This window comes from Pantherophis guttatus, chromosome 2, assembly GCF_059756535.1.
Source record: "Pantherophis guttatus breed Tessera chromosome 2, ASM5975653v1, whole genome shotgun sequence".
NCBI lineage: Eukaryota > Metazoa > Chordata > Lepidosauria > Squamata > Colubridae > Pantherophis > Pantherophis guttatus.
In genome coordinates this window covers 290,098,527-290,118,397 of record NC_142064.1, presented here as the reverse complement: position 1 = coordinate 290,118,397, position 19,871 = coordinate 290,098,527, and the positions used below count along the sequence as shown (strand labels likewise).

The following is a 19,871-nucleotide window of genomic DNA, read 5'->3' as shown; positions in this document are numbered from 1 at the left end:
TTCTCGTCCCCTCTTCTCCCTCCGCCCCCCAGGAGACCTTCTCACACCCGTCGCTGAGGCGAGTGACTTGGAAGAGCCTCACACTGGATTCCCTTCAAGCCCTCAGACTCCACTCTCCCCCAAAGACCCTTCAGCATAACCATGGCGTTTCTTATTTACAAAGGGAAAGAGTGGAATTGCTGGCTGAAGAATATATTGGATGGATTTATTCCACTAATACATGAATGGTATTAAATGCGAAACTATATGTAGAAGCTGCCTGGACCTTCTTCCCCACAACTACAAATCCTTAAAAGGCCAAAAATACCTTCCAAGTTGCAGAAAGAGGCAAAAGGCTGAAATTTTCTGGTTCCCCTTTGAGTCCTCTGGTGCAAAGGAAGAAGAGAAATTTGGCTGAGGCACTTTCAATGCTGCATGGATTATCTCCAGATGTAAAATTATATAATTAGGAAAATATTACTAAAAATGCCAAGATTTTATAATGAGGAATGTTCCCACGTATTGTAGGCTATTGTAGGCTACAGTGTCTCGTTTGCTTCTTTCATAGATAAACCTACCTTGCTAATGCTATTCTCATTCCATGGTTTTCAATGCGTCATTGTGCAACGTAAAACTGAGTCAGATCTGAAGTCATTCCACCCCCTTCTAGCACTTTCTAACATTTTATTTCACTCTCCCCCTCCTACGTATTCACCTGGTGTCTTCATTTAGTTTTATTGTTCAATGTGTATAAAGTAGGGCATCCTTTAAATTGCGCAGAAACTGTTTATTAATCTTTCAAAATGAGAAAGGTGGTTAATAATGAGGAAATGTTTTTAAGAAATATATTAAGATCAAAAATACAGTCACAATCATGCTAGTAAAAGTTTTCTCCAAAACCATAGCAACCTGACATGTCAACTATGATTGATCTTTCTGATGAACTTGGTATCAGAAAATGAAATGCAGGCAGTAAAGTGGCATTTGAAAATCTTGAGAAATAGAAAATACGGTAATGATTAATCTGAGAAACTGAACAATGAATAATTTAAATCAAGAAATTAAAAAACTTTTTAAAAAAATATTGCACATATGGTACACTGTTGGATGAATAAAACCATTTTTAAAGTCCCTTTTAGCTGGTTGAATAGAGTAGGGTAGGGTAGAGTAAGAGTAGAGTAGAGTAGAGAGGCTAGACTAGACTGAGCTGGATGAGATCTTGGAGGCCTTCAAGCCTAGCCCCCTACTCAAGGAGAACATAAACTGTTTCAGACAAGTGACTGAAAAATCTCCACTGATGAAGCACCCACAACGTCTGAAAGCAAGTTGTTCCATTGGTTCATTGTCCTGTTAGGAAGTTTCTCTTTAATTCCAGGTTGCTTCTCCCCTTGAGTAGTTTCCATCGGTTGCTTCTTGTCCTGCCCTCTGGTGCTTTGATTGAACTGACTGTGATATTGATGTCAATCGCATTGGCCCTCAGCTTATTATGGGTCATATGCATCCTTTGTCACTGCGTTCTTGTATTTCCCAGCTGAGCTTCATATTTTTGGACTAATAGACTTACTGTAGTTTGCCAAGTTCCTTATCAGTTTTCTTTACTGCGCATGTCCTACATTCCATTCCTTTATTACTACTCTTTCCTTTGTTCTCTCTGCCAGGAATGATCTTGGCAGAGGAACGCTGCCAAGATGTAGCTAATTAGATAGATAGATGTTTTTGTTACTTTTTACAAATAAGAGTTTTATTATAGAATACTTCTTCGGGTTTTATTTCAGAATATTGCAACTTGGAGAAAGCCACGGTCCATCCTCTAATTAATGGTGAGATTATCCCAGAGGCAAAAATGGGATTAAATCATGCCCTGACATCCTTGCCTTGCTTTGTTTTGCTTGCATACACCACCTCTTCACAAAACCTGGAGGCTGATCCCAGACTCAGTTCAGATAAAAAAATAATTAAAGATAAAGCAGCTTGACCAAGCAGAGGTTGTGATCTTTTGGAGAAGAGAGGGGCAATTGTTTTAACAGTTTTTCTTGAGTGACACCTTAACTGAATAGGTAATATCTTTTGATTTAAGAACTTTATCCTAGGAGCTTCCCAAAATCAATCCATTTATTCAGTTGCTCCTACAGCAATCTTCTGAAAGAAGATGTAATTGTTTTTACACTCCATATCTTTAGATGGTTTCATATCACAAATTAAGGATACTGTAGTCCCTAAAGAGATCTCCTTCCCACCCTGTATGTAGTCCTGATCCGGGTCATATTAATAAGGTAAATAAGTTGATTGCTTTCCACAGGATATTCCCCCCCCCCCTCTGTGGGTTCTTTCTTGAGAAGCATCCTGTTTTCACATTTCTACATTTAGAAATCCATACATTTCTATTTCCCTCCTGTGTAGATCCTCTTATGGGAACTAAGGTGACTTAGTTGCACTAGTACAATTTCTTCTGTGTCTGGGTATTAATGTAGTAAGTAAGGGACTGGCTTGTACTCAAACTCTTCCCAGATTCATTGCATACATATGATTCTTCTCCTGTGTGGATCCTGTTATGGGAAGTAAGGCAACGCTTATCACAGAAGCCCTTCCCACATTCCAGGCATTTATAAGGTTTCTCTCCTGTGTGGGTCCTTTTATGATAAATCAGATTGCAACATACAGCGAAGGTCTTTCCACAGTCTGTGCACTTATAAGGTTTTTCCCCTGTATGCATCCGGTTATGGCAACTAAATTGACTGCTTTCCCTGAAACTCTTCCCACACTCTAGACATTTATAAGGCTTCTCTCCTGTGTGGATTCTTTCATGACAAGTAAGAGAAGTCTTTACACTGAAGCTCTTTCCACACTCCAAGCATTTATAGGGTTTTTCCCCTGTGTGGACCCGTTTATGGGTAGCAAGGCCACAGCTTTGGCTGAAGCCCTTCCCACAGTCTAGGCATTTATAGGGTTTTTCTCCTGTGTGGACCCGTTTATGAGAAGTAAGGCTACTGCTTCGGCTGAAGCCCTTCCCACAGTCTAGGCATTTATAGGGTTTTTCTCCTGTGTGGATCCGTTTATGAGAAGTAAGAGCATTCTTTACCCTGAAGCTCTTTCCACACTCCATGCATTTATAGGGTTTCTCTCCTGTATGGACCCGTTTATGACACACAAGGTTACTGTTTGTCCTGAAGGGTTTTCCACACTCAGTGCATTTATAAGGTTTTTCACCTGAGTGGATCCTTTTGTGGGATGTCAGATGATTTCTATTTCTGTAGCTCTTTCCACACTCTATACACTTACAGGGTTTTTCGCCTGTATGAATCTTTTGATGGGAAGCAAGGCCACCACTTTGCCTAAAGCTCTTCCCACATTCTATGCATTTAAAAGGTTTCTCTCCAGTATGCATCCTTTTATGGTAAGTAAGGGAATTCTTTATACTGAAACTTTTTCCACAGTCTACACATTTATAGGGTTTTTCTCCAGTATGCATCCTTTTATGGTAAGTAAGGGAATTCTTTATACTGAAACTTTTTCCACAGTCTACACATTTATATGGTTTTTCCCCTGAATGGAACCTTCTATGGCATTTCAGGTAACTACTAGTGCTGAAGCTTTTCCCACATTCTATGCATTTAAAGGGTTTTTCTCCAGTATGCATCCTTTTATGGGAAATAAGGGAATTCTTCCTACTGAACCTTTTCCCACAGTCTACACATTTATAGGGTTTTTCCCCTGAATGGATCCTTCTATGGTCTATCAGGTCACTACTAATTCTGAAGCTCTTCCCACATTCTACGCATAAAAAGGGTTTTTCACTATGTATCCTTTTATGGGAAGTAAGGGAACCCTTCACATGGAACCTTTGTCCACAATCCACACATTTATAGGGTTTTTCCCCTGAATGGATCCTTCTATGGCATATCAGGTAACTAGTTGTGAAGCTCTTCCCACATTCTATGCATTTAAAGGGTTTTTCTCCACAATGTCTCCTTTTGTGGGAGGTTAGATAAATGTTGTCCCTGAAGCTCTTTCCACACTCTAGGCACTTACAGAGTGTTTCTGTGGTGTGGATCTTTTTATGAGAAGTTAAATTACCTTTCCACCCAACACTTTTTCCACAGTCCATAGCATTGTAGGGTTTCTCCCTTGCCTGGATCATTTTATGTGAAGTAAGATTATTACTGCAGGAGCTTTTTCCAGTTTTGCACTGGTTACTAGCATTGGGGTTTGCTTTGACTCTTTTTGTACTTTGACATTTCCCTGTATTTTCTTTGGAATCACGTTGGGTCAGGAAGTGATCCATTTCCACACATTCAAGAATCGATTTTTCTCTCCAACTGTGCTTATTTGTAGATGTCTCCTCAGGAATTTCAGTTTTGATTATTTCCAATGGCACTAAATTTGGCTCTTGGTTATTTTCCTTCTGCGCATCAAATGCTTGTGGGGGAAGAAAAATAAATTAGAATAATGTACAACATACGATTTGCTGTCCCAATGCATAGATTTATCTAATACTGGCCATCTGCATAAATACCTTATGCCAGCAGACTTGAACTTCTGGGCTTAGAAAATTTAGAACTATACCGCCTTTGGTATGACCTAAGTGTAGCTCATAAAATTAACTGCTACAATGTCCTACCCGTCAAGAACTACTTCACTTTCAACCACAACAATACAGAACACGCAATAGATACAAACTTAAAAGTGAACTGCTCCAAACTCGATTGCAGAAAATATGACTTCAGCAACAGAGTGGTCAATGCCAGGAATGCACTACCTGATTTTGTGGTTTCATCCCCAACCCCCCAAAATTTTAACCTAAGACTGTCTACTGTTGACCTCACCCCATTCCTAAGAGGTCTGTAAGGGGCGTGCATAAGAGCACCAGTGTGCCTACCGTTCCTGTCTTCCTGTCCTCGGTGTATTTCGCTGTGCCCTCAAGACCCTGCTGTTCCGCCAAGCCGGGCTATCAATTTAATGATTTTTCAATTGGGTTTTAAATTTTTGGGGTTTAAAATTTTAGCCAAATTGTGTAATAATTTTAATTATTTTTAACTGATGTTTGTCTTTGTGTTTTTTAATAGGCTGTACACCGCCCTGAGTCCTTCGGGAGAAGGGCGGTATAGAAATAAAATTATTTATTTATTTATTTAACGTTCCCTTTATTTGTATTCATTTTATATGTTCAATTCATGCTTATACTTATATATATATTATCTAATACGTATTTGACAAATAATTAGTGATTATTTATTATTATGAATATTGGTTACTAACATCTAACCCTCATTCTTGGCAGTTAAAAGGATAAAGCAAAAACACGTCTTGACATCAGGACATGGCACACAAATTGTCTCAACTATGACACACCCAACTTGCATTCAATAAGACAACGTATGTTGGACTTCCGGTCCGGAGCTGTGGTGCCACAGTCGGGGAATTAGTGGGCTCCAACGAGCCCGCGAAAACCCCGACTGACGAACTGCTGTCCGACCAGTCTTCGGACCGACCCCCATCTTGTAGGGATGGGGGTGAAGAGGAGCTCCTTGGAGGGCCAAGAGGAACAGGCAAGTTCCTCTGAGACGAGAGGGAATCCTCAAAGTCTGCGGCGGGGTTAGGCAGCCATGGCGGCTGCCACAAAGCCGTTGCAGACCGGGACACAAGATCGTGCAGGAGGAAGAAGAAAGAACAAGCTGGGTGAGTGACACCAACCCAGGCAAATAATGGGATTATTTGGAGTATCTTTTAAAATAAGACCCCAACCTTAAACTGTGGCTACAGATCTGTGGGGCTTGAAGATTTAAAAGAAAGGGTGGGAAAAAATGGAGACCCAAGACAAACTTTCCATTAATTAATTTGGCTAGAAGAACTTGTTTTCAATAATGTGGAAAATTGGATTCTTTTTTTTTATTATTTTTCTGGAGTGAAGAAATACTTCTTTGGGAATTTAAACCTGTGAAAGCTAACGAAGTTAATGAAGATTGACAGACGGATGGCTAACGAAGTTAATGAAGATTGACAGACGGATGGCTACAAAATTGCCATGAAGTCTGCGGTGAATAAGCAGGAGAGTGGATTGAAGAGATTTTACTTTCTATTTGGAAAAGAAATATTCTAAATGGCTTTCTATTTTGGATTATTATGATTATTTTGGATTTAACATTAGACTAATGGATTTGGGAAATCTTTATCCTGTTCTGCGTGATTTTAAGAAGAAAGATCTTGGACCTTTTCTACAATGGAAATTTACAGACTTAGCAAAAAGAAGGGGTGGCGCAGGAATAAAGACAGGAAGTGAAGACATCATGTTTGAAGCAGACATTTATAAGAGCACTAAAGTGATACACAGAACTTTTAATTTGAATAGATGAACTTTGAAGTGGAATATGTGGACAGACAGGAAGAAGGAAGAAATAAAATAGATTTAAATTAAATGAAAGTAAATTGTAATTTAATGCTTAAAAGCCTAAAGGAATAAAAGGGTTTTGTTTTATTTTCTTGTGGATTAAACAGGAAGGTTTTTGGAAAGGGAAAAATAATAAATGGCAGTTAAAATAGGGATTTATATACTAAGTGGTTAAAAATTACAATGAGAAATGTATACTAGACTTCCGGTTGGTGAATCCCAGCGATATGGCGCTGTGACAGCGATCGCTGCTTGCAGCACCACTTTTTTGTTGCGTTTTGGGGTCCCTTCGAGGCGTGGGAGCTCGGAGAGCTCCGCGGACGATAGCGGGGTGTCAGCAGGCAGAGCGGTGAGGAGCAAGCACTCTCTGCTGGACTGACTACCGCTGTCAAACTAACGCGGCGCGTCTGCTTTAAATGGCAGACTTGAAGCTGTGATAGCCAACAAAAGACAGGAAGCAAGAAGATTTCGGTGAAGTTGGTGCCTATGATCATTCGTACTACCCTCCCTTAAACACGCTCGGAGTGAGTTCAATTGGATTGTGCTGGCTGCGTCGGATAAGAAGGATCCTGGAAGGAATTAGCGGCGACTGTGAGGTTGGAGGAGATTGGTGGGAGATGAAATCGCAGACGTGCTGGTGAGACTGAGGACACTTTTAGAAAGGGAGACGGAGCCTTCAGTGGATTGGATTGATACTTTGTTTTGAGCAAACAAACTCTGGAAAGTTAAGAGTGTGGAATAGACTAATTGAACAAAGGAACTGGATTTTGGAAGTGCGGTAGCTGTCAGGACTAATAATAAGACTGTCTTGAGCTGAGAGACTGAGAAGGAGCACTTGGGGAAGATAATATGGCTGATGAAATCTGAATGACAATGCAAATGGAGAGTGATTGAACTTAAGAGCAACGCGAAGCAGATCATACAGCAAAGCGTGCCTGCTGCATCATTGTAAAAGAATTTTTTTATATTTTTGGTTGCTTTTCCCCTTTGCTCTTTTATGACTGAGAGAAGTTATTGAGCAATTAATCAATCAACGAGTTGGGCAAATAACAACAACAAAGAAAAAAAAAACATTAGAAAATTTATATATCTACAAGTATATATCTATATTAATATTATATATATTACATATTCCATTTTAGATAATCTAAATTAATTGTGAACTTATTTAAAATTTATTAAGTACTTTTTAGATTTTTTTATTAAGGAATTTATATACGCTATAATCTTTTATATTCTATAATAGGATTTTTCCCTTTCTTCTTTCAATTATTGATTCTTAATTTTGATTAGCTTTTTATAACTTAAAATATTGAATATTGAGATTGCATAATTAATTATCTATATGTGTACTTAGATTGCTTAAGATATATTAGAAAGTCATCAGTGCTTAAGTGTTAAATAAGAGTAGGTAAAGATAATTTGCTTAAGTAGTGGTAGCAGGTGAGAGGGTTATCTTAGTTCAAATTAGTTTAACTATCAATTGATTAATAAGTGATTTATTACAAGATAGGTTTGTGCAACAGATAAAAATTTGAATTATTGATTTGTTGTATTACTAAACACTATTGAATAGTGGAACGGAAGGGAATGATGTAATATAAATTCATTTGATAGAGGCAGTTAAATATTGGTGGATGACAATTTGGAAAAACATTGAAAATATAACAAGAAAACAGAAAGAGGTATTAAAAGAGATGATGAGCTTCTCATCCACGGTGACAAAAACAGGAAAGAAAACATCCTCAAATCCCACGATCACAACGACATCACCTGCTACACAGAAATTGACTGAAGGTTTCTCTAAAATGGAGAAATCAGGAATCCTACCCACAATGCAAGCAATGCAATCAACATTGACAGCAATACAGGACACGATGATTATGTTACAAGAAAAAATGTCTAGTAACCATACTGAATTGAAGACAGATATTAGGGCATTAGATCAAAAAATGATTGGCATACAGGAATCGATACAAACTAATACACAGAAGATTAAAAAGATGGAAGTTAAAATGGAACAACAGGAAAAAAAATTAGATACGGTTGACCAAAAACTGATGGAACAGAATAGGGAATTGGCAGACTCAATTACCCAATTGGAAATGGATCGAGCCTCCTTCTACCTCTGTTTCCAAAACATTGCGGAAGATAAGGAAGATCTGTGCCAGGTGATGGCAGAATTAATTGCTGAGGTGTTGCAACAAGATAAATTGGACATTATAAAGGAAATTGACGAGGCGTATAGGGTCCAGACAAATTATGCACGAAGAAATAAATTGCCAAGGGAGGTGCATATAAGATTCGCAAGGAAGAAGGTAAAGGATATCCTCTATAGTATGGCAAGAGATGAGCCAATCATGTATAAGGGAAAGGAGGTGATCATATTGAAACAAATCCCAAGGAGGGTAAGGGAGATAAGGAGAGATTATAGGTTTTTGGCTACTCAATTAAACAAAAGGAATATTCTCTTCAGGTGGATCTTACCAGAAGGCATGTGGATCACGTGGCAAGGGAATAAAGTTAAGATAGATAGCTTAGTAGCAGCTCAAGAGTTCCTGGATCAATTACGAGCGTCTGAAGAGGATCAAAGTAGTAAAGAGGAGTTAGAGGCGGAAACATCGAAAGAAGAAGCAACCCAGCAGATAAGAGAGAAAGAAGGGACATCGAAGGAAAAGGAGGAGGAAGATAAGGATAGTAAGGAGACAAAGAAAGACCAAAGTCCACAAAGAGTCACACGTGCCAAGAAGTATTAGGATAGTATACAAAAATTAAGAGATGGATGATTGGAAATTGATATCGGTTAACGTAAATGGCCTAAACGATAACAAAAAGAGGAAATTTTTTTTTACAAAATTAGCTAAACAAAATATGGATATAGTGTGCCTTCAAGAGGTCCATATTAAAAAGGAAAATCAAAAATATTTGGAATATAAGAAATTGGGGAATCTGTATGCATCCCTAGCTGATAAAAAGAAAAGGGGAGTAGCATTGTACATCAAGAAGGGAATAAAAGCCGAACTAAAATATGCAGACCCGAAGGGAAGGGTATTAATGGTGGAAGTTAAAAGAGGCAACAGTCCAATCTTATTAACGGCAATTTATGCCCCGAATGAAAACCTAGGAGACTTTTATAAAAAATTAGGAGAGAGATTAAGCATGATGGATAAGAGCAAGATTTGCATAATTGGCTATTTTAATGGGGTAATAGATTCAAATAGAGATTATAAGGGGACCAAAGGTAAAAAGAAAAAGAGAAAAAATTTACCAAAACCATTCTTTGATATGGTAGAAGAACTCAATCTAGTGGATATTTGGCGGGTTCTGCACCCATATCAGAGGCAGTATACATATTATTCTAATCCTAAGAAATCTTGGTCTAGGATTGATATGATGTGGATAAGCAGAGATATAGGGTTAGATATTAAGTCAACAGAAATCATGCCCAACATTTGGGCAGACCATAATCCATTAGAGGTTAAATGGGAATGTACGCACAAGAGAAGAAATACAAGATGGAGATTAAATAATCAATTTCTAAAGGACAAGCAAAATGTTGAGAAAGTAAAAAAAGAATTAAATCTATTTTTTGAAGTAAATGAAAAGGAAGCAACATCTCGAGGTATCATATGGGATACAATGAAAGCATATATATAAGAGGACTAGCAATATCGTATAGTGCACACAGGAATAAGGAAAGAAGAGAGAGGCAGAAGGCACTGATAGAAGAATTAGGGAAAGCCGAGAGGGAACTACAACATAAACCAGATAATAAGGATGTTAAAGAAAATTGGATGGTTATACGGCACAAATTAAATGTTATAGATCAAGAGGAATTGGCGTACAAAATGAAACGAACCAAACAATATTATTTTGAAAATGCAAACAAACCGGGCAGGTGGCTGTCCTATAGGTTAAAAAAAGAAAAAGAGAAAGGCATAATTCATCAATTGGAAGACCCGGAAGGCCACCTCAACAATAAACAGGAAGATAAATTGGAGATTGCCCGAGAGTATTATGCGGCTCTGTATGCGGAACAACAAATTCGTAATGAAAAGGTGGTCCAATACTTGTCAAAAGAAAACCTTCCAAAAATTGGGGAAGAGGATAAAGAAATACTTAATAAAGAAATAACGATGACAGAATTAAGGATGGTAATATCAAAACTTAAAAAGAACAAATCCCCAGGCCCAGATGGACTTCCAGGGGAATTTTATAAAAATTCGGATTTGGGAGAAATTTTGTTACCAAAGTTGTTAGAAATTTATAATGAGGCCCTAACAGAATCCAAAATTCCAAAATCATGGAGAGAGGCGTATATTACCCTCCTCCAAAAAGAAGGAGAAGACCCAAAATTAATTAAAAATTACAGACCGATATCCCTCCTGAATACGGACTACAAAATCTATATGGGTATTTTAGCAGGAAGGTTAAAAATAATTTTGAATAAAATAATACACAGTGACCAAAATGGATTCCTCCCTGGGAGGCAAATCAGGAACAATACAAGGATGATAATAGACATATTGGAATACTATGAGGAACACCCGAACAAAGAAATGGCATTGGTCTTTGTCGACGCCCAAAAGGCATTCGACAATCTTAATTGGCAATTTATGAAACAACAAATTATCCAAATGGAATTCGGATCAAATTTTGTCAATACGATATCCACAATCTATCAAAAACAAAAGGCTAACATATTACTGAATGGAGAATTAACTAAGGCTTTTCAAATTAGAAAAGGGGTCCGACAAGGGTGCCCTCTATCCCCACTTCTATTTATCTTAGCACTAGAAGTATTCTTGAGAAAGATTAGGAACAATAATGAAATAAAGGGTCTGACAATCAGAAAAGAGATATATAAGACACAGGCATTTGCAGATGATGTGGTATTAATCATGGAAGAACCATTAGAATCAGGCACTAAAATTTTGGAAGAATTGGGCAATTACGGGGAGGTAGCAGGCCTTAAATTAAATAAATCCAAAACTAAATTATTAACAAAAAATATGACGGAGGTGAGGAAAAAAGTACTGGAAGAATCAATGGAGATCCAAACCGCCAAGAAGGTAAAATACCTGGGGGTCTGGATTTCATCAAGGTGCTCGGCCCTCAGAGAGGATAATTATTTACCATTGATTAGAAATATTAAACAGGATCTGGAAAAGTGGGGAAGACTACAGATATCATTATTAGGCAGAATCGCGGCAATAAAAATGAGCATATTACCCAAGTTATTGTATCTATTCCGAATGGTCCCTGTTAAATTAGATAAAACATTCTTTCTGGAGCTCAATAGCATCATCAGGAAATTTATTTGGGAGGGAAAGAAACCAAGGATAGCAATTAGGAATTTACAGGACAAGAAGGAAAGAGGGGGTTTCGGATTACCTAAATGGGAGTTATATCAAAAAGCTGCAAACCTAGTATGGCTGAAAGAATGGGCAACCCTGAGAAATAAAAGACTGTTAACCTTAGAAGGGTATGATCTCCAGAAGGGTTGGCATGCATATCTCTGGGATACTGGGAAGAAGATAAAAACTTACTTCCATAGACATAAAATAAGGGAGATCTTGATACAAATATGGGGAGAGATGAGACAGAAGCACTATAGGAAAATTCCGAGATGGCTTTCCACCATGGAGGCTATAATATATCCAAATGTATTAGAAATGGGTAAAACGGTCAGATACAATGAATTATTAGATGGGGGAGGAAATCTTAAAACAAGGGAAGAATTGATGGAACAAGGTATTTCTATAGACTGGTGGCCATATAACCAAATTAAATCCAGATATAAAAAAGATAAGGAGGAATTTGGCATTGAAATGAGCATAAATGGATTCGACAAGATATGGATGGGTATGGACGACAAAATTCTAGCTAAATTATATAATTACTTATTGGAGTACGATATGGCAGAGGAAGTAGTTAAAGAACCGATGTTAGCATGGGCCAAAAATATAGGACAGAATATAAATCTGAACGAATGGGACTCAATATGGAATAATCTTAAAATGACAAAGGCGACGGCTTATAAGGAAAACCAATACAAGCTGTTTTATAGATGGCACATGGCCCCAGCTAGGATAGCGAAGATCTACCCCAATTCGAGCCCTAAATGTTGGAAATGTGACCATCAGCAGGGTACTTTTTATCATTGCTGGTGGACATGTAATCAGGCACAAAAATTCTGGAGGATGATATGGGTGTGGATTAGAGAAATAATAAAAGAAAATTTTGATTTTGACCCAAAAGCTTTTCTCCTGGGAATTTTGAAAACTGAATAGGCAAAAAAGAAAAAGTATTTAATTATACATATTCTGACAGCCGCTAGAATTTCCTTTGCCCAGTATTGGAAAGAAAAACAAATACCACCTCAAGAACATGTTATTGGAAAAATATTGGAGTGCGCCGAAATGAACAAATTGACTTCAGAAATTAATGACAGAGAAGATTCAGAATTTTATAGCGTGTGGGACATGTGGTACGAATGGATGGGGGAAAGAAATAAAGAAGGTAATAGAGATTAAATATTAACTAATTAACAAAATCTATATGAATAGTATTATATTTAGTCTTAGAGAGTTGAGCACTATTATCTTTAAGTGTATTGAAATTAAATCTAGCTTCAAGAAACAATATCAACAAAAGACAAGCAATAATGCATGTAGATGTATATATGTATATAATTGAACCAATGAACCGAAAATGTACCGATTGTATCACTATGTTATAATAAAAATCAAATTCAAAAAAAAAAAAAAGAAGAGAGAAATGTATACTAATGTGAGATAACTTTAAGAAAACTTATTATTTGTTGTAACATGCCTTAACTATATTTTGAAATACACAGATGATAGAGATAAATTGTGATCTAATTTAACAAATATGGGAAATGATGATTATTATGAAACATAATGAGAATTAACTTTGATGAATATGCTGAGACAAGATCAAATAGATAATTATGATGTAAGGGAAAAATAAAATAATGAGGTGAAGGATACTAACTAGATAAGAGTTAGAGACTCGGAGGAAATAAGTGGGAAAATAATTAAATGCTGGAAATCAGCCAAACAATGGTAGGAGAGATGGAGGAGATTATGTTGGAAATCAGCCAAACATGAAATGCTGGAAATCAGCCAAACAATAGGAGGAGAGTAGGAGAAAAATATGATGGAAATCAGCCAAACAATGGAAGGAGTCTGGAGGAGATTATACTAGAAATTAGCCAAATAAAATATGCTGGAAGTCAGCCAAGCAATAGGAGGAGAGTTGGAGAAAAATATGCTGGAAATCAGCCAAACAATGGAAGGAGTTCTGGAGGAGATTATACTAGAAATTAGCCAAATAAAATATGCTGGAAGTCAGCCAAGCAATAGGAGGAGAGTTGGAGAAAAATATGCTGGAAATCAGCCAAACAATGGAAGGAGTTCTGGAGGAGATTATGCTAGAAATTAGCTAAATAAAATATGCTGGAAATCAGCCAATAATGTTGGGAGATCAGGAGGAGATAATACTGGGAATAATCTCAAAAGAGTTGATAACTTGGAGAAGAAATAAGCAATATGTTTTTTTTGTGATAAAACTGTAATATGTGGGATATTTAATTGGAAAGTTCAAGGTATTTTGATTTGATAAAAAGGTTCAAATAACTAAGATGTCGACAAAATTGTGTTTTATAAATTTTAACAAAATGGAGATGTATTGAAATTGAACTTGATAATTTTGGTAATAAAATTGTAAGGTATATAATTAGAATAAGAGACTAGAATGTTGTTAATAATTATTTGGATATTGATGAGATATAGATACAGAGATAACGAGTTAAAATTTAATTCGAAGTCAAAACTGTAGTGATATATTAGATTTGTTTAGATGAAAGTGTTAGAATTTTATGTTTAGATTGTTTTTTTTTGTTTTTTTCTCTCTGTTTTAAGTTTTAAATTGTTTTAAATTTTTAAAAGATGTAAAGGAAAAGTGGAATAGAGCATGTTAAAAGAATGTAAGCATGTTGGCATCTATGACCGGATTGAAACTCTGTTCTTGAAAGTTAGATTTTATGTTTATGTTTGGGGAAAAAAAAAAACATTTACAAAAAAAAAAAAGACAACATATGTCATTGCAACACAAAGCAAGACAAAATATGTTGCTGAGTAGGACAACTGCAACAGGCAAAAACATCCTGTCCCTGAACATCTTCCCAATCCCTCTGCAGTAATGACCCAGGGCCCAAGGATGACCACAAGACTCAATGTCAACCTTTGCTGGTCACCACACTGATCTCTTTCTTCTAAATGAAACTGTGCTACTTAGAAGACCATAAAGAGGGACTGGAATTAATGTAAGAGGAAAAAAGAAAAGATGAAATCATTTTTAATAAGTTACGTACATATCTAAGTTGTAAATAAAGAATCTAGTGACAGCTTGCTCTGACTTAAATTGTCCTCCAGAGGAACCCTTACCTAAAGAGGCCACCATCCTAGACGTTTCCAGCATGACTTCTTCATGCAGGGCTTTCTGGCTGGGATCAAGCAGCAACCACTCTTCACTATTGAAATGGATGGCCACCTCCCCAAAGGACACAGGACCCTAAAGAAGGAAGGAGCCCTGTGAGAAGACTCAATAGAATTTGCAAGATCTCCTTCAATCTGAAAAACCTGAGAGCACAAAGTGAAATTTCTTGGACATTTCCCTAGTTGTACTCAACATAGTATATGATAAACAGGGCAGCATTCACATCACTTTGACTGACTCTGCTGACCTTCAATGTCAGCAACCTTCCTTGATCAAGTGGCATAGTGTGCCTTAGACACACCATCTACCAGTGGCCCCAATATTCCATCATGTTTGCAAGAGATTCCGTGGGATTTCTGTCTGACATAGTAACCTAATGGTCTTTGTGGTTCTTTGAACAGTCAACCTTGCTCACTCTCATGAACTTTCATGAAAATACTAGGAAGGCACTTCCAGCCATCAAAATGCAATTCATCAAGAGAGAAAGAGAAGAGAGAATATAACTTTGTCACTTTGAATGTATGCTAATCGGTATACATCAAAATGAAATTTTGTTGTATACAGCCCTCAAGGGTCTCCACCTCTAATAATTAAATATAAAATTATGCATATACCCACATATATGACACAAAGAAACAACACAGTTTAGTTTGGATGTATTCATGGCGAGAGAAACAAATCTTTGAAGCTTACCAGAGGGATGGCATAGGGAACAAAGCTGTTACAGAATTTGGTAGTACTGTTAGAAATATTTTGAAACCTCCTCCCAGAGGAGAGCAACAAAATGTTAAGTGTGTGTGTGTGTGTGTGTGGTCTCTAACAATATTTTGAGCTCAAAGCACATAGCGCTTATAAGCAGTATCCTGAATGATAGGAAGTGAGCCTCCTATAATCTTCTCGGCTGTCCTCACCACTCTCTGTATGGACTTTCTCTGTAAGGCACTGCAGACACCAAAGCAAACAGTGAACTAGTTTGTTAAAACACTCTCCATCGTGCCTCTGTAAAAAGTGGCGAGAGATAGAAGGAGAAACATGTGCTCTTCTCATCCGACAAAGGAAATGCAGATGCCGGTTTGCACGCTTCATTATGTGAAGAGAACAGTTCAGATTCTTTGTTATCTGCATCCCCAACACTTAATACTGTTGACCATGTCTACAGCTGCATCCTTGATACAGAGTGGAGTATGAACAGTCCGGATGTTTCTAAAATCTACGATGATCTCCTTCATTTTATTAACATTTCTCCTTCTCCTGTTTTTATCCCTTTCACCAAAGATAGGAAAACAAGATTATACTTACAATAAAGTAGATTTAGGCTAAATATTCATGTCTCCTGTCTGCTTTACTAGGGATAGGCAACATGAAGTGCAATGTGGCATTATTTGAAACCAGAATTATACTGTACAACTAGTAAGGAATTCCATAGATCACCAAATCTTTGTTGAGAGGTGGGCCTAGTTTGACTGACCATAAATTTAAATTTCTAATTTTCTTGCTGTGCACTTTGCTCAAGAATAGCATATCATATGCTGAGTCCCCAAAGAAAACTAGAGGTCTCCTACTGCTCCCCCATATTAGCTCTTCCTTCCTACCTGATTTGGAAGTCCAGCAGCTCTTTCAGCTCCATATCTCCTTCAATACACAAATCCTAAAAGTCTATCGAGATTCTCAGTCGTCCATGGTCACAGTTGTCCTAAAGGTGCTTCAGCTTCTTGGATGAGAAGCAAAACGTTTTCAAAGAAAAACCAGGAAGTCCAGTTGCCTCTTGAAAAAAGCACCTTTGGGACTAAAATCCAAAGTGAAAATTCTTGATTGAACATTTCCCTAGGCGGACCCAACACATGATATAATAAAAAGGACAGAATTCACAACCTACAAAGAAAATTAGAGGTCTCCTACTGCTCCCCCATATTAGCTCTTCCTTCCTACCTGAGTTGGAAGTCCAGCAGCTCTTTCAGCTCCACCAATAGAAGATGATTCAATGAACAACGGTGACTCCATTTTGTCCACTGGGAAAGAGAGACAGGAAAGGGTTCAACTTCATCTTTTCTACCTTGAAGGCACAATTTAAGATTTCTTCCTGTCCTGCCCAGGAAACCTCCATTTTTCTCTCTTCCAATATCTGCCTTTCATAGGCTCCATCATGGGAGCCAAGAATAAAAGGAGAAGACCAAACCCACCACATGCTGAAAAACAAACCTCAGTCAGATTGTTGTCCTAACCTTTTGGAACAACACATGCAAATTTATGCTCTTGGCAACCAAAGCATTTGCTCAATCACTGTAAACTCTCCCCCCTCTCTCTGCAGTTTGAAATTAGTGATATTCTAGCAACCCAGGAAACATGCCTGCAAGGACAGTGTTGGAAATGGCCCAGCAGAGATCTGTGTAGGAATTTAGTCAAAACTTCTCTTAAGTAAAGCCAAAAACAAAGAAATCTCTCAGGATGGAGGAGGCGCCAGAATGCAACTCAAGGTGTTCCCTACAAGAGTTGGTCTTCTGGGAAAGGCCAACCACATGCTTGCTTGCTCTGAAGGGAGGGAATTCCTTTGTGCCCCTTAAGTCTTCTAGCTTGAAGAGGGAGTTCGATCTTTCTTATTGGGTCACTTTCTACTAAGTCCAAGGACTAAGACACCAGAAGACACAGAGAATTAAGGATAAGTAGAATCTTCCTAGAAAGTCTCCAATCCAGTGGAACAGTCTGCCCTTACCTAGTGAGGTATCCTGACCTTGACTTTTATCCTTGGGGATCCCTCTGAAAGAAAAATCAGTAGAAAGGTTTGTGAGATCCACCCAATTCCTCCCCATTCCTGGAAGAACCTCAGAACCTGAAATATAAGCGGAGAAGGGCAGTTAAGAGGACAGGACAAGAGGATCTGGATTTTATTTTCTGCCCACAAAACCCTTCTGTCCATCAGTGGGAGAATCGCTCCAAACGACCGACTCTTTCCAAGAACGCAGGAACAATTTCGTTAATGAGTTTCTCTAAATACCTACTCGCATTCTTAGCCTCCAAAACTCCATCAGGGAGAAATGGAAGACTTCAAGCAGGTGAAGATCCCTTCAGATTCCACAAAAGAAGCTTCTCTGACCTGCAGCTCTTCCTGCTTCTCCTCTTCTCTGCCAGGCTCAGAAGGGACCTTCCAGCCACTGGCACCGCTGGCTCTCCAAAGATCCTTCCAGTCTTCCAGGAATCGGAATCTGAAGGAGATGTGAGCAGGGGGTTCTTTTAGGCTTCCTTCTCTCCTTCCTAGTTCTTGGATTTCCCCATGCACAGCCAAGAGCAATTATGGGGCGGATTTCCCGCTCCCTCCAATGTCCTTCCCTCCCCCCTGGGGTGGATCTGAGTGACGGAATCCCGTCTTGCCCGCCCCCACCGGATTCCCAGGGAACAACTCGCAGCCGGAACTACCCAATCACGCGGACGGAGTTGCGCATGCGCAGCGGGCTAGTCAGTCGGCAGCCAAGAGCGCGCCCCCTGCTGGCACCTGGGGGGAAATCGCGGCCGTAGGGGCAGCTTTGCAGGACAGCCTCTTCCCTGAGCTGCAGCTGCCCTTCAGAGCGAGCTGTGCAAGCGGCATCCGGGAGAAGCCAGGCGGAGATCGTGGGCCTCCCCGGGTCCTGGATCGTCTCTTCTTCTCTGTATCTCGCACACAATACAATAGAACAGAACAGAACAGAATTCTTGATTGGCCAAGCGTGATTGACGCACAAGGAATTGGTCTTTGGTGCATAAGCTCTCAGTGTACATAAAAGAAAAGCTACGTTCGCCAAGAATCATCAGGTACAACACTGAATGATAGTCGTAGGTCAGGGAGGAGAGTCATACGGCTACCCCTTTCTCCGTTTCTGCTCCAAAGGCTTTCTCCGCGGGGAGAAATTCGGCCTGGAGACAGATGCCTCAACGGAAGGGAGGCTTCCCATTTTGCGAAACGGATCCCTTAGAAGCCAACTCCGAAGTACCCCTGTCAAGCCCCCCCCCCCCAATTCCACTTCTCTCCTCTTGTGGGAAGCCTCCGTGGGCTCCGCCTGTTGCTTCTGCTGGTGGGGACGTTGGCCCGGAGGGGGAAAAGGAGGGCCCAGGGGAAGGCTGGGGGGGAGGACCATTGAGGCTTGTGGGGGCCGGGGAGAGAAGGGGACTGGGGATATCCCTCCCCTCCATGGAAGACGTGAGTGGGATGGGAGCTTTCGAGACTCCTTCCCTTTCCTCTTGGCCACGCCCCTCCCAGTGTGACTCCCAGAAGCAGCAGGAAAAGGGGTTCCGAGAGGGGTGGGAGGAGCCTATTCTGGCGGGAAGAGCGGAGAGACAGATAGTCACAGCTCTGAGGAAAGGCCACCATGGGGGGGGTCTTTGGGGTCCTCAGGAGGGACTCAACTTCTCCTTTCTCTGGGTCAGAGACAGAATTGGGCCTCCTTCTCGTCCCCTCTTCTCCCTCCGCCCCCCAGGAGACCTTCTCACACCCGTCGCTGAGGCGAGTGACTTGGAAGAGCCTCACACTGGATCCCCTTCAAGCCCTCAGACTCCACTCTCCCCCAAAGACCCTTCAGCATAACCATGGCGTTTCTTATTTACAAAGGGAAAGAGTGGAATTGCTGGCTGAAGAATATATTGGATGGATTTATTCCACTAATACATGAATGGTATTAAATGGGAAACTATATGTAGAAGCTGCCTGGACCTTCTTCCCCACAAGTACAAATCCTTAAAAGGCCAAAAATACCTTCCAAGTTGCAGAAAGAGGCAAAAGGCTGAAATTTTCTGGTTCCCCTTTGAGTCCTCTGGTGCAAAGGAAGAAGAGAAAGTTGGCTGAGGCACTTTCAATGCTGCATGGATTATCTCCAGATGTAAAATTATATAATTAGGAAAATATTACTAAAAATGCCAAGATTTTATGAGGAATGTTCCCATGCTTTGTAGGCTACAATGTCTCGTTTGCTTCTTTCATTGATAAACCTACCTTGCTAATGCTTTTCTCATTCCATGG

The 19,871-nt window shown here is 39.3% G+C and overlaps 1 protein-coding gene across 1 annotated transcript; it reads right to left on the bottom strand.

Moving 5' to 3' along the window:
• Positions 1 to 745: 745 nt before the first annotated feature.
• On the bottom strand, positions 746 to 18,592 carry LOC132710721 (uncharacterized). The gene is made up of 6 exons (XM_060687683.2): positions 18,375 to 18,592; positions 17,979 to 18,087; positions 17,598 to 17,641; positions 16,817 to 16,896; positions 14,836 to 14,962; positions 746 to 4,395 (listed from the first exon to the last, which is right to left on the bottom strand). Exons 4-6 carry the CDS (start codon positions 16,886 to 16,888, stop codon positions 2,414 to 2,416), a joined length of 2,181 nt encoding a protein of 726 aa, XP_060543666.2. The 5' UTR covers positions 16,889 to 16,896; positions 17,598 to 17,641; positions 17,979 to 18,087; positions 18,375 to 18,592; the 3' UTR covers positions 746 to 2,413.
• Between the last annotated feature and the right edge of the window lie 1,279 nt (positions 18,593 to 19,871).